Source organism: Camelina sativa, chromosome 7 (assembly GCF_000633955.1).
Source record: "Camelina sativa cultivar DH55 chromosome 7, Cs, whole genome shotgun sequence".
Lineage (NCBI taxonomy): Eukaryota > Viridiplantae > Streptophyta > Magnoliopsida > Brassicales > Brassicaceae > Camelina > Camelina sativa.
Window position 1 is genome coordinate 26973337 of NC_025691.1, and position 11084 is coordinate 26984420.

The window sequence follows — 11084 nt, forward strand, 5'->3', positions numbered from 1 at the left end:
GCTCCAAGTATGGCCACTTTGAATCCGGGTGATCCACCTTTTGCACGACAACCCACCCGATTCACACCCGACCCGTCAACCATCTAAACACATAGTCATCAAAATCGGATCAAACCAACAAAAAGCTCAAAAATTTGGTTAAGAATAAAGAGAATTCAAGGAAATTTGAACCTGATCATCAAGATTAGGAGGATTGAGATGAGCAGAGATTCTCGCGATACGTTGGTTTGGATCCATAGCTGATTCAAAAATTGAGGTCTGATTATGCGATCAAGGAGACGAATGGGTAAAAGGGTATGTGTAGATTTATAGTATAGAGAGATAGTGATGGGAAGAAACGAAGTTTGATGAAGATGAAGACGAAGACGAAGATGGCGTCAAAATGGATCCATGTATTGGGAAGCGTGGCAAGAAAGAACTGAGCTTTATCTATTTTAGGAAGTGATTTTGAGACGGTACGAACTTTCCGGTACAATATTCCGGTACGAAACATCCGGTACAATTTAGTTATCTATCTTTAAGTTTGTTGTGTTATTGCTGGTAAGGTATAAATCATGTCCATTTGGTAACGACCTAACTTTTGACGGTAAATTTTTTTGGTTGTACACAACTACACATATTGACTATAGAAACTTTAGATGTATAGGATATTTTTGGTTCTAGCCCTCTTCTGTTGAGAAGGATCCGGTTCACTCTGGCTTGACTGTAAACTGAGCAACAGGATTTAAGACCATTCAAGGTAGAAGCCAAACATAAGTCCAAGCCAAGCCCAATGTGTTATTGCAAGCCCATGTATCTTAGGGTTTCCTTAGAAAGTGATATAAATAGGATTGTTATATGAGCAAGAGATGTAACCTTGAGAGTTGTACTGAGACAACTCTCTTTCATCACATTTATGAAATATTAATCTACAATCTCTTTGCATAATAAAGCTCAATGAGCTATTTGATATCTTTTCTATTTCATTAGCTTCAATAAATCCTTTCTTGGATTCTCTAACACAGAATCAGTTTCTCGGGGACAGTCTTTTTAGTTGGAGCCCCAGAAAGTTGATTCACCTCTTCGCTTCTGTCACGAGAGTCAAAAGCTTGAATCCTTCGGAGTGCCAAGGTCAGGGCAGCATCGACGTCACCAACTTGTATCCTACGGGGCGCGCTGGGCTGATCTCTAAGCTCGCAGAGAGTAGGCTTTTTTGTCATGATCCGCAATGGGGTGGAGGTTGAAAAAGAGCTGGAAATACGAGGTGCAACATGTATAGCTGTTCAGATAATCGAAATACTCGTTAAAACTACACATCTTTTTTTTTATAAAGATTGCGACTATAACGTCATCGTAAAAAGTTACCTCGGAGTGTGGAGGAATGAGCAGCGTCCTCGTCTTCGTCCTAGGGCCGGGTTGCTGTTGTTTTGGGAGAGCCGGTTGAGCTGGCGGATGTGCTGGAACAAGTCCAACCTCAAAGTCCAGAACGGGAGTGTTGAGAGCTTCGAGAATGAGAGAACGGGAAAACGTGTTCCAACGAACTTGCTTGTTGCAAAGTCTAAGCACCAAATTCTGGATCGCTGGTGTTAGATGGAATTTCCTGGAATCTGCACAACGAGATCAGCAGGGTGTTAGTTGGCTGAGATAAACCAATCGAGCTGACAAGATTAAAATTGCAAAAAACAAAATTTTGATAAATAAAAAGGAAACTAAATAAGATGTCATAGTAGGTCGTTCTTACCAACGTAAATGGCCCACGGAGTCGGGAACCAGGAGAAGTTGCATTGACCCACTAAGAGCTTTTCCAATGGGGGCTTCTCAAACCATTTCCTATAATTATATGATAAGAAAAATAGTAAAAGAAGGAGAAAAGGAGAAAATCGTTGCTTATTGAATCAATCTAGGAAACGTTGCTTGCCACTTGTCAATACGTATTTATTATTTAAAATTTAATTAATAATTTATTTATTATAAAATGATCAAATAATAATCTATCATCCTCTCCCACCGTTGGAGAAGCTCTGAAGCATTAGGGTAAAAAATGTTCGAATGGAGATTACACAAGGAAGAAAAGAGGTTGCAGTGGAGACAAAGGTCTAAATAGGTTGGAGGATAGCCGTTACAATAATGAGGGGTTATGAGCTCAAACTACTAGAGTTTGATCGTAGTAAATGCGTTGGATCTTCTTGTTGGATGGGAGATGAAAAACAATGCTTGTAAAAACTGGATAGTAACCATCAAGGAATCAAGTTTATCCATGGGTAAAATGTGGTAACGGCTCGATTGGCCCGACCTATAGTACAGGCGGGCTAAGCCCAGGCTTAGGGCCATATTTTTTTTGAGTTTGTTAAAGGCCATGTAATGTATTAGATTTTATAAACATTACTCTAAAAAATCAAAAATACTTTTAACAATAATATGATTTAACTAAAATAATGTTTTTAAGACCACATATTTTTTAAAATTTTTTTGTTGTATACACATTTTTTTTATTGCTAGTTTTTCTGTCATTTGATTAAAAAAAATTAATTAGACTTCTAACTTTTTAAGAAAATATATATTACATTATTACAACAATTATAAAAAGGTCCATAAATTTTTTTTTGGCTTCAAGCCACTAACCGGCCCTGGCTCTCAAAGAAAATACCAAGTATGCTTAAAATGGTCGACTTAATTGTTTGACAAATATTTTATAAAAGGATGTCATTAATCTATTGATTAAGTTCAAGATTTTCAAAATCTAGTCATTTAAGTTCTTCCTTAATTGTTACATTTTATTAGGATTGCTTTCCAAATATCCAACTTTCATTTTTTTTTTTAAAGAGAAAAAGATTTAGACTACATCAATGAGTTGAAAAAGTTACTTTAGTAAAAGTCTAAAAACCTAATAAACATAGTCTACACGTTTTTAATTTCCTTTTATTGCATTTCAACGTCTTAGTAAGTAACTTTCTAAAATCGTTTCATATAATTTCCAAAATCATTCATATGAAGAAAGATTTAGAGATTTGGTTCTCCTCTATACATATATGTATAATTAGCAAATAATCTCTTTTGACTAATGAAAGGTTTTAAAGCTAAAGAAAGAAAAAAAAAAACAGAAATGAATCATCGTCTTGCCGGGATAATAAGGCCGCTTGGCCACATTACCACAGATCGAATTCGATCCTCCTCCGTTGAGCCACCGTTTCCGGTTTACTACAAAACCATAATCAACCATTTGCAATCTCTAACCGGTATCCACGTTTCACCTGGGCTTACCAATCAAGAGATCTCAGCCGTTGAATCTTCTCTTGGTTTCTCCTTCCCTGTTGATCTCCGTTCGATTCTTCAAACCGGTCTTCCGGTTGGTACTAATTTCCCCAATTGGAGAACCGGATCAAACCGCAATCGTCTCCTTCTCCCTCTTCTTCGTCTCTCCAAAATCGTCGCCGGAAACGGATTCTGGGTCGACTCTTGGGGGATCCGACCCGGAAACGACGCTGAGGCCTTATCCCTCGTGAAGAAATTGGTTGAGATCGCTCCGGTTCTCGTCCCCATCTACGGCGATTTCTATGTACCTTCGACGACGCCAAATTTGGCGGGAAATCCAGTTTTTCAAGTTGACGGAGACGGGGTCAGATTTCTGAGTTGCGACGTCGCTGAATTCCTCAATGGACTCGGTCGATCGGAAATGCCTACGGTGGATAGAAGAATACGACGGAGGAGAGTGGAGTTCTGGAGTGACGCGGCGGAGAAAGGGAGATCGTTGGATGTGGTGGCGCGTGATAACACGCGCGGGTGGTGGAGCGCGTCGGGCTGCGAGCGGTTGAGGGCGTGTTTGGACGACGCGTTTTGGAAGCTGAGGGAAGGAGGATGGACGGAAGATGAGGTCCGCGATATGATGAACGGTGTAGATCGAGACACGTGTGCTCAGCAGCAAACGCTGTCGCGAGATGTGGAGTACGCGTTTGGCGGTGATAGGATGGACGGAAGAGATGAAGACACGTGTACGGAGGATGATGATGATCATGGGAAACGCGGACAAGTAACGACGTTGAGGCATCTGCTGCTTTATGACCGTTAGATCAGCTAGCAATGATGTTTGCGCCTTACGCATTAGGGTTATGTAAATTGGTCGAGTATATGATTTCATAAGAGATAGGAGTAGGACAATGAAGTTTCAAGAATTTGTTTAAAGACAAAAACAAATGTGTTCGGTACCAAAAAAGAGAGCTAGAACATATGCTCTTGGGAATGACTTAACCTGTAAATATGTTAAAGAAAAAGATTACAACAAATTACATGACACAAATTCAATTCGTAAGACTCTCTCTACTAAAACAACATCAAATGAGAGTATATTTTGATCAACCATATGAGATTTACTCAGCCGCAGCACTCTCATTGTTCCCTCCATTGCCAGAATCCGGCAAAGTTTCAAGATCAGTTCTAACATCTTTTACTTCTTGAGGAAGATTAGTCTCTGAAGAAGAATCAGAATGTTCTTCTTGAGTTACCTCTGTCTCACCACCATTCTTGTTGCTTTCTTCTTTCTCTGAAGTTTCCTCTGGTTGCTTTTGTTCAGTATCTGAGTTGCTACTTTCTTTGCTAGATTCACTTGTGTCTTCGTCAGTCTTCTTCTCGTTTTCCTCTACCTGTTCCTTCTTCTCACTCTCACTACTTTCATTTTCCTGTGAGTTGTTGGACGATGACTCATCTTTCTCTTTTGGCTCGGTTTCTTTGTCTTTAGTTTCCTCTTGGGACACAGACTCTTCTTTCTCCTTCGTCTCAGTTTCATTGTCTTTAGTTTCCTCTTCTTTCTCAATCTTCTCGTTTTCTTTGTCTTTAGTTTCCTCTTGAGAAGAAGACTCTTCGTTCTCCTTTGTCTCGGTTTCCTTTCCTTCGGCTTTCTCTTGGGAAGAAGACTCTTCGTTCTCCTTTGTCTCGGTTTCCTTTCCTTCGGCTTTCTCTTGGGAAGAAGACTCTTCTTTCTCCTTTGCCTCGCTTTCTTTATCTTTAGTTTCCTCATGCGACGAAGACTCTTCGTTCTCCTTTGGCTTCGTTTCCTTTTCTTCGGTTTTCTCTTGGGACAAAGACTCTTCATTCTCTTTTGTCTCGGGTTCTTTGTCTTTAGTGTCCCCTTGCGACGAAGTCTCTTCTTTCTCCTTTGTCTCACTTTCTTTGTCTTTACTTTCCTCTTGAGACGATGATTCTTCCTTCTCCTTTGTCTCACTTTCCTTGTCCTTACTTTCCTCTTGGGACGACACTTCAGACGATTCTACCTTCTCTTTCTCATCTTCTTCTTTCCTACTCTCTTGAGAACTTCCATCTCCAGAACCGGCCTTTGATTTCGCGGTCTCAGAAGACTCACCATTAGAATCATTGAACTCCTTCTCCAACAACTCATTCTTCTCCATAGATTCACCTTCAGATTTTATGCCCGCCGAGGAATCTGATTCCTTACCTCCTGAGGATGAACCAGCCTTCTCATCACTACTGCTTTCCCCATTATCAGTTGTGTTCGGCAAAACACTCTTGATAACAGAATCATCAACTCCTTCAGTCTTTAAACCCGACTGATCATCCACTTTCTCACTATTCTCAGCTTCATTAGTCTTTTCCTCGGACTCATGGACTACCTCACTAGAAGCATCATCTCCCTTGTAATTGTTCTCTCTTGCTTCTTCATTACTCGTCTTCTCATCAGTCACCTCCTCTGTACCACTCTTCTCTTTACTCTCCTCGCTCTCTTCCGTACCACCGCCATTTTCTTTCTTCTCCTCGACCTCACTCTCTTCATTACCACTCTTCTCTTTACTCTCCTCGCTCTCTTCCGTACCACCGCCATCGTCTTTCTTCTCTTCAACCTCACTCTCGTCATTACCACTCTTCTCTTTACTCTCCTCGCCCTCCTCTGTACCTCCATTGTCTTTCTTCTCCTCAGCCTCACTCTCTTCCGTACCACTCTTCTCATTCTCTTCAGTACCTCCATTGTCTTTCTTCTCCTCAACCTCACTTTCTTCTGTACCACTCTTCTCATGATCTCCCTTCCCTTCCATCTCACTCTCTTCAGTACTACTACCACCATCATCATCTTTCTTCTCTTCAGCTGCACCCTCTTCTGTCTCACCATTATCATCTCCCTTCTCAACAGCCTCGCTTTCTTCCGTACCAGTACCACCACCATCATCTTTCTTCTCCTCAAACTCTCTTTCTTCACTTTCCTTGTCCTGAACCTCTTCACCTCCCTCTACAACCTCATTCTCCTTATCAACAACATTCCTACCTCCTCCTGCATCCTCAGCTTCATCTTCCTCGACACGAGGGTTGAGATCTTTCCTACCAAGCTTAACAACTTTATCATCCCCAACAACAATCTTTGCACTCTCCTCAAACTGAGCTTTCTTCTCATGAGAATGCTTCACTTGATAAAGCAACCATATGCCAACACTAAGTAACAGAGTCAATTGAATACAATGCTTCACCTTAAAACCTTTTGATCTCTGTCTACTTCTCGGTGAAGATCTAAACATACTTGCTCCAAAACCTATCATCCCAAAGAATCAAATTTCAAATCCCAAATCTCAGATCTCTCATAAACCAAAATCAATCTAAACATAATATTAAATGCATAATGATTAGAACAGATCTAAGCACAAAAAGTTTCAATTTTGATCAATCACAAAAACAAAAGTGTATATTTTTTTAAAAAAAATTAAAACTTTACCTTGATCAAGAGAGCAGCTTGAGCTTTCTGGGGAAATAAGAAAGATGAACAACTTTTGGAAAAAATTGGGATCTGGAGAATGAGAGAGAGAGAGAGAGAGTAGTGTTCCTGTTAAACTGCCATTAAAATCGTGCGTCCCTTCAATTGGAATCAAAGCAAATTGCAGAGAAAAAAAAAATATTTAATTTAGAGAGAGCTTTTAACACTTTTGGAAGATGCCATGTGAATCTGCTTTAACGCCGTCGTTTTTGTTCTCAATCAAAACACCGACAGATTGTAACGACGTCGTATTTACTTCTGTACGGATGGTCTTGTGGGCTTATCAGAATAACTAGGTCAACTATAGACCCATCAATCGTTTTTGTTCAATAACTTATGATGGACCGACCTATCAAATGCTTTTACCAAAATCTTTAATATTTTCATTTATTATTAGTTTTGAACCCACAAAAATAAAATTAGTACAATAAGATTGTATTGTTATTCAAAAACTTAAATTAAAATGATTTATTTCAGTTCGTGTGTTATGCAAAAACAGTTCATGACAACAGTGTTACGTCGATCGGCATCCTCCTAACATTGGACTCAGGATGTTACAAATATAGTCAACGATAAAAACAAAAATAAAGATACCTAATGAGCATTTCCATGATTTATTAAGATTATTTGTTGAAAAAATATCATTTGATGAAAAAATTATGTCGTATGATGTATTTTCGTTTTACAATTAATTTTAAACAAAAATAATATGATACTCCATCTCTAAAATACATTTATTGTTTATGTTTAAAATAAGATAATTGAGTTGAATTTTAGTCTTAACAAATACACAGTGAAAATAGATAAATGGATTAGAGTAAAAAACTCATCTCTAAAATGGAAAACTCCATTTTTTAGTAACAAAAAATAAAAATAAGTAATGGATATTGGAAATGTTTAGGATGTTTGTAACTAGCAACCGTGTATGACTTTGAGACAAAAAGGGGTTGAAAACGTTTGGGGTGTTTGCACAATCACAATGTAATCGTGTCTAAACTCTCTACTAAAAAAGTCCATGTCTTTAGGACATTATATTCCTAATCATCATCAATCGCTAGGGCCGACATTCGAGTTTCATGTGCGTAGCGGCCGTAGTGAAATTGAAAAGAATCATCAATTTAATCATGTATGTGAATATGTGATAAATGTGGATACTATATGAAAGGGCATATAATTCAATATATCTTCATAAACTTGGTAGCGTGAGAAAAATTAGAAGAGAAGATCACGTGAAGCATGCCCCACCTTACCTCCCATATAAAGATATTCATTTGAATAACTTAAAACATAGAATTTATTTATTNATATTATTATTATTTTTTTAACTTAAAGCATAACGAAAGAAAACTATTCTTCAGTATTCCTTTGGTTCATAGCTAGTTTCTGGACTTTTATATTAGCCGACAGAGTTTAAATACAATGACCAATATATTTCTCATATTTTCTCCTTTTAAAAACGTATTAAATCTGTTATACTAAACAGATAAATTGTTTTCTGAAAGGTCTATATATTGAGTACACGCGATAAAAAATATTAGAAAGGTTATTATTGTTTTCCGAAAGGTCTAGTATTCTTATTGTTTGTGTGATCTTAAGTGATGCATCAATACACGTGAGCTAACCTCCAAACTCCACACCCTTTTTCTCTCTCGCTTAAAATCCTTCACACCCATGCAATGATTTCAATTTTTTTTTTTTTTTTTTAATATTTTCTCTTTGGAGAATCCATAAATATAACACTTGATTAAAAGAAGAGAAATGCATTCCCTTTTAATGCATTCCCTTTTTAATATGATTCCGCAACTCAATTTTGGATTTTACTCAAGAGAAAAAAAAAAAAAAAAAGTTGGGCCTACTAAAATTATATATACCCTTTTCACAAGTTGTGGCTTTCCCATCTGTTTAATATTCCTATATAACTTTTATTTATTGGTGAGAAAACATAATCTCTCCATCAATTTTCTTTCCGTTTTTGGATTCAAGAATTCAAAAACAAATCAAGTTGATAAATGATACCAATGCCTTGTTTGGATGAATGATGAATCTAACTTATAAAAATTTGTTTGTTATGATAAAGTCTTAATTATCAGAAATTTTGACATGATATAATATAATATTCTTTCTCTTTGTAGAAATAATCCAATGAACATTAATATACAAGCTTGAAAGGTCATTACAATATAGTACAGGAAAGATCAAACGAAATATGTATTAGTTTTTTAATGTGATGTTAAATATGACCTACCATTATATTAGATAGATGTCGTATTTTAGCGTAGAAAGTTTTATTTTTTAGACTGAGATTTGTAATTTAATATACTTGTAGCTTATCACACATATTTGTCCGATTTAATGTTGATATGATACGTTACAAATTTTTTTTTTCTTTTTCTTATGATCAATACATGCCGCCCCATAAGATCTAATCACATAGCTTAAAAGTAATAATCGGCTGATTTAGTATGCATGAACAAATCTCACGTGTAGTTGTCCAAAAAAAAAGGAAAAATTATCACGTATATTTATACATTGTTATATAATTTTTTTTTTAAATTACAAACATGATTTACTGTACTAAAAATTGAAGGTGAGAAAATAAGATGGATTAGTGAAAACTATTTGTCACCTTTTTTTACAAATAAAATAATAATTACAAACTATTCTTTTTCCCAAACCAACAATCCCACTGAAAAACAAAGTGGGAATTGTAGAAGAGACCATCTATACCCATCTTACCCTTTCTAACATAGTTATTGTGTTCTTACTTTTTCCTACTAGTTAAAATGCCACCAAAAAAAAAAATATATATATATATATATATCATAAAAAAACGAGTTCCTTTTATTCAACAAGCTGCAGATGGATTGGTATAAGGGTTGAAGAAGTGAGGCTTTGAAGAGATGGAGAAAGCTCCTTTCGCCCTATCTCCATCGACGACCACCGTTGTGGCCATACTACCTCCACTTCCTCCTCCGTTACGGCCGCCACCAGCGCCGATTCTCTCACAGGAAGAACACATCGTTAGAGTCGATGCAGGCATGTGCATGTAAACCGGCTGATTAGACAATTTTAGGGTTTTGAGTTCTTGAATCTCTTTCCGAAGTCTCATGTTCTCATCTGTTAATGTTTCACAACACTTCTTCAAAACCTCGCAATCTACTTCTGTTTGCTTCAGCTTTGTTCTGCTCTCATTAAATAAAACAAACATATTACTAAATAAAACAATTTCACGTAGAAAAAATATCTGACTATATTCAAGAGACATGAAAAAATGAATATTGTGATAATTAATATATATACCTGGCTCTTCTATTTTGAAACCATACTTCAACTTGTCTAGGCCTTAGATTCAGCTCTCTTGCCAGAACTTGCTTTTGCTTCTGTAAATAAAATAAAATAATAAAGAGTCATGTTAGATAAGGATTATCAAAAGTGATTAGTAATTTAAAATAATTAGGATTAAGGTTATATAATTACGGGATTAAGGGTGCTATGGTGCTTGAAGCTTTCCTCAAGAAGATCAGATTGTTCTTTCGTAAGCCTAAGTTTTTTTCTAGCACTAACACCTTCATCTTCACGATAATCACTTACAACCCTCTCGGTAGTCTCCTCCTCCTCCGGTGACTCTTCCCCACTGTATCTCTCTCTCTTCACCACCCTCCCGCTTGAAAAAGAAGAGACTCCGCTGAGAGATGACGTCTGACGGCAAAGCTGGTCAGCTCCGGCGACCACCGTCAACAAGGGATCGCCGGAGAGGCTTAGAGTCAACGAGGGCTCGAGCTTGTAACCGGTAGATCGCTTGATGGCATTATTGTAATTATTTGGAGTTGGTGAGAGACCTAATCCAAGAACAAGACCTGAGTTGCATGAATCATCAAAACTCATCTGAGTAAAAATGAAAAAATATGACTTTGTAAATTTTATCTATCTTTGGGATTTCGAGAGGAAAAAGAAATGAGTTCTTATTTTTTTTTTGGTTTGATGAAGTTTAGAGGATAATGGGAGGAGATGAAGCCAAGGGGGGCTTCTTAATAAGAAGGGAAGAAAAGTATTTTTATTTTTATTTGAAAGTTTAAATAAAAATGATAGGTGGGTGATGGCTAATAATTTAATTATTAATCAATGGAATGATTTTTTTTTTTGGTGTAATGGAATGATTTATTTATTTCAAAATAATGATTTTATTTTCTTGGTAATTTTTTCTATGGGGTAAAAAAGGATAATGTCGATGGCACAATTCTCTCTACTTTTTTTTTTAGTTTTCTCACTTGTAAAGGTTGACCAAATGAGCATCCCACTTGCTACTATTCTCCCCACTAAGAGAAAATTTCCCAAAAATAATTAATATTTTATATTT

The 11084-nt window shown here is 36.8% G+C and overlaps 4 protein-coding genes across 5 annotated transcripts in view; 1 reads left to right on the forward strand and 3 right to left on the reverse strand.

Moving 5' to 3' along the window:
• Positions 1 to 420, reverse strand: part of LOC104702815 (probable malate dehydrogenase, glyoxysomal) — a 3412-nt gene extending 2992 nt beyond the window's left edge. The window contains exons 1-2 of one of the 2 annotated variants that reach the window (XM_019227936.1): positions 172 to 420; positions 38 to 83 (exon numbers count right to left, since the gene is read on the reverse strand). In XM_019227936.1, coding sequence (XP_019083481.1) covers positions 38 to 83; positions 172 to 237 — 112 coding nt within the window. In that variant the 5' untranslated portion in view covers positions 238 to 420. Of the gene's footprint in view, positions 1 to 37; positions 84 to 146 lie in introns of both variants that reach the window. The other variant, XM_010418734.2, reaches the window with a different exon arrangement.
• On the forward strand, positions 2951 to 4259 carry LOC104702817. The gene has a single exon (XM_010418737.2). The coding sequence runs from the start codon at positions 3041 to 3043 to the stop codon at positions 4043 to 4045; it is 1005 nt and encodes a 334-aa protein (XP_010417039.1). The 5' UTR covers positions 2951 to 3040; the 3' UTR covers positions 4046 to 4259.
• Positions 4175 to 6904, reverse strand: LOC104702816 (dentin matrix acidic phosphoprotein 1-like). The gene is made up of 2 exons (XM_010418735.2): positions 6689 to 6904; positions 4175 to 6508 (listed from the first exon to the last, which is right to left on the reverse strand). The coding sequence occupies exon 2, from the start codon at positions 6492 to 6494 to the stop codon at positions 4344 to 4346; it is 2151 nt and encodes a 716-aa protein (XP_010417037.1). The 5' UTR covers positions 6495 to 6508; positions 6689 to 6904; the 3' UTR covers positions 4175 to 4343.
• LOC104702818 (homeobox-leucine zipper protein HAT9-like) lies at positions 9331 to 10739 on the reverse strand. The gene is made up of 3 exons (XM_010418738.2): positions 10205 to 10739; positions 10028 to 10107; positions 9331 to 9909 (listed from the first exon to the last, which is right to left on the reverse strand). Exons 1-3 carry the CDS (start codon positions 10610 to 10612, stop codon positions 9573 to 9575), a joined length of 825 nt encoding a protein of 274 aa, XP_010417040.1. The 5' UTR covers positions 10613 to 10739; the 3' UTR covers positions 9331 to 9572.

Bases quoted from the DNA above. Each gene is read 5' to 3' on its own strand.
- LOC104702817 (XM_010418737.2), top strand. From the start codon at position 3,041: ATGAAAGGTTTTAAAGCTAAAGAAAGAAAAAAAAAAACAGAAATGAAT.
- LOC104702816 (XM_010418735.2), bottom strand. From the start codon at position 6,494: ATGTTTAGATCTTCACCGAGAAGTAGACAGAGATCAAAAGGTTTTAAG.
- LOC104702818 (XM_010418738.2), bottom strand. From the start codon at position 10,612: ATGAGTTTTGATGATTCATGCAACTCAGGTCTTGTTCTTGGATTAGGT. The intron at 10,108-10,204 runs GTAATTATATAA...TTTTATTTACAG, and splicing joins ACCATAGCACCCTTAATCCC to AAGCAAAAGCAAGTTCTGGC. The intron at 9,910-10,027 runs GTATATATATTA...TAATGAGAGCAG, and splicing joins TTTCAAAATAGAAGAGCCAG to AACAAAGCTGAAGCAAACAG.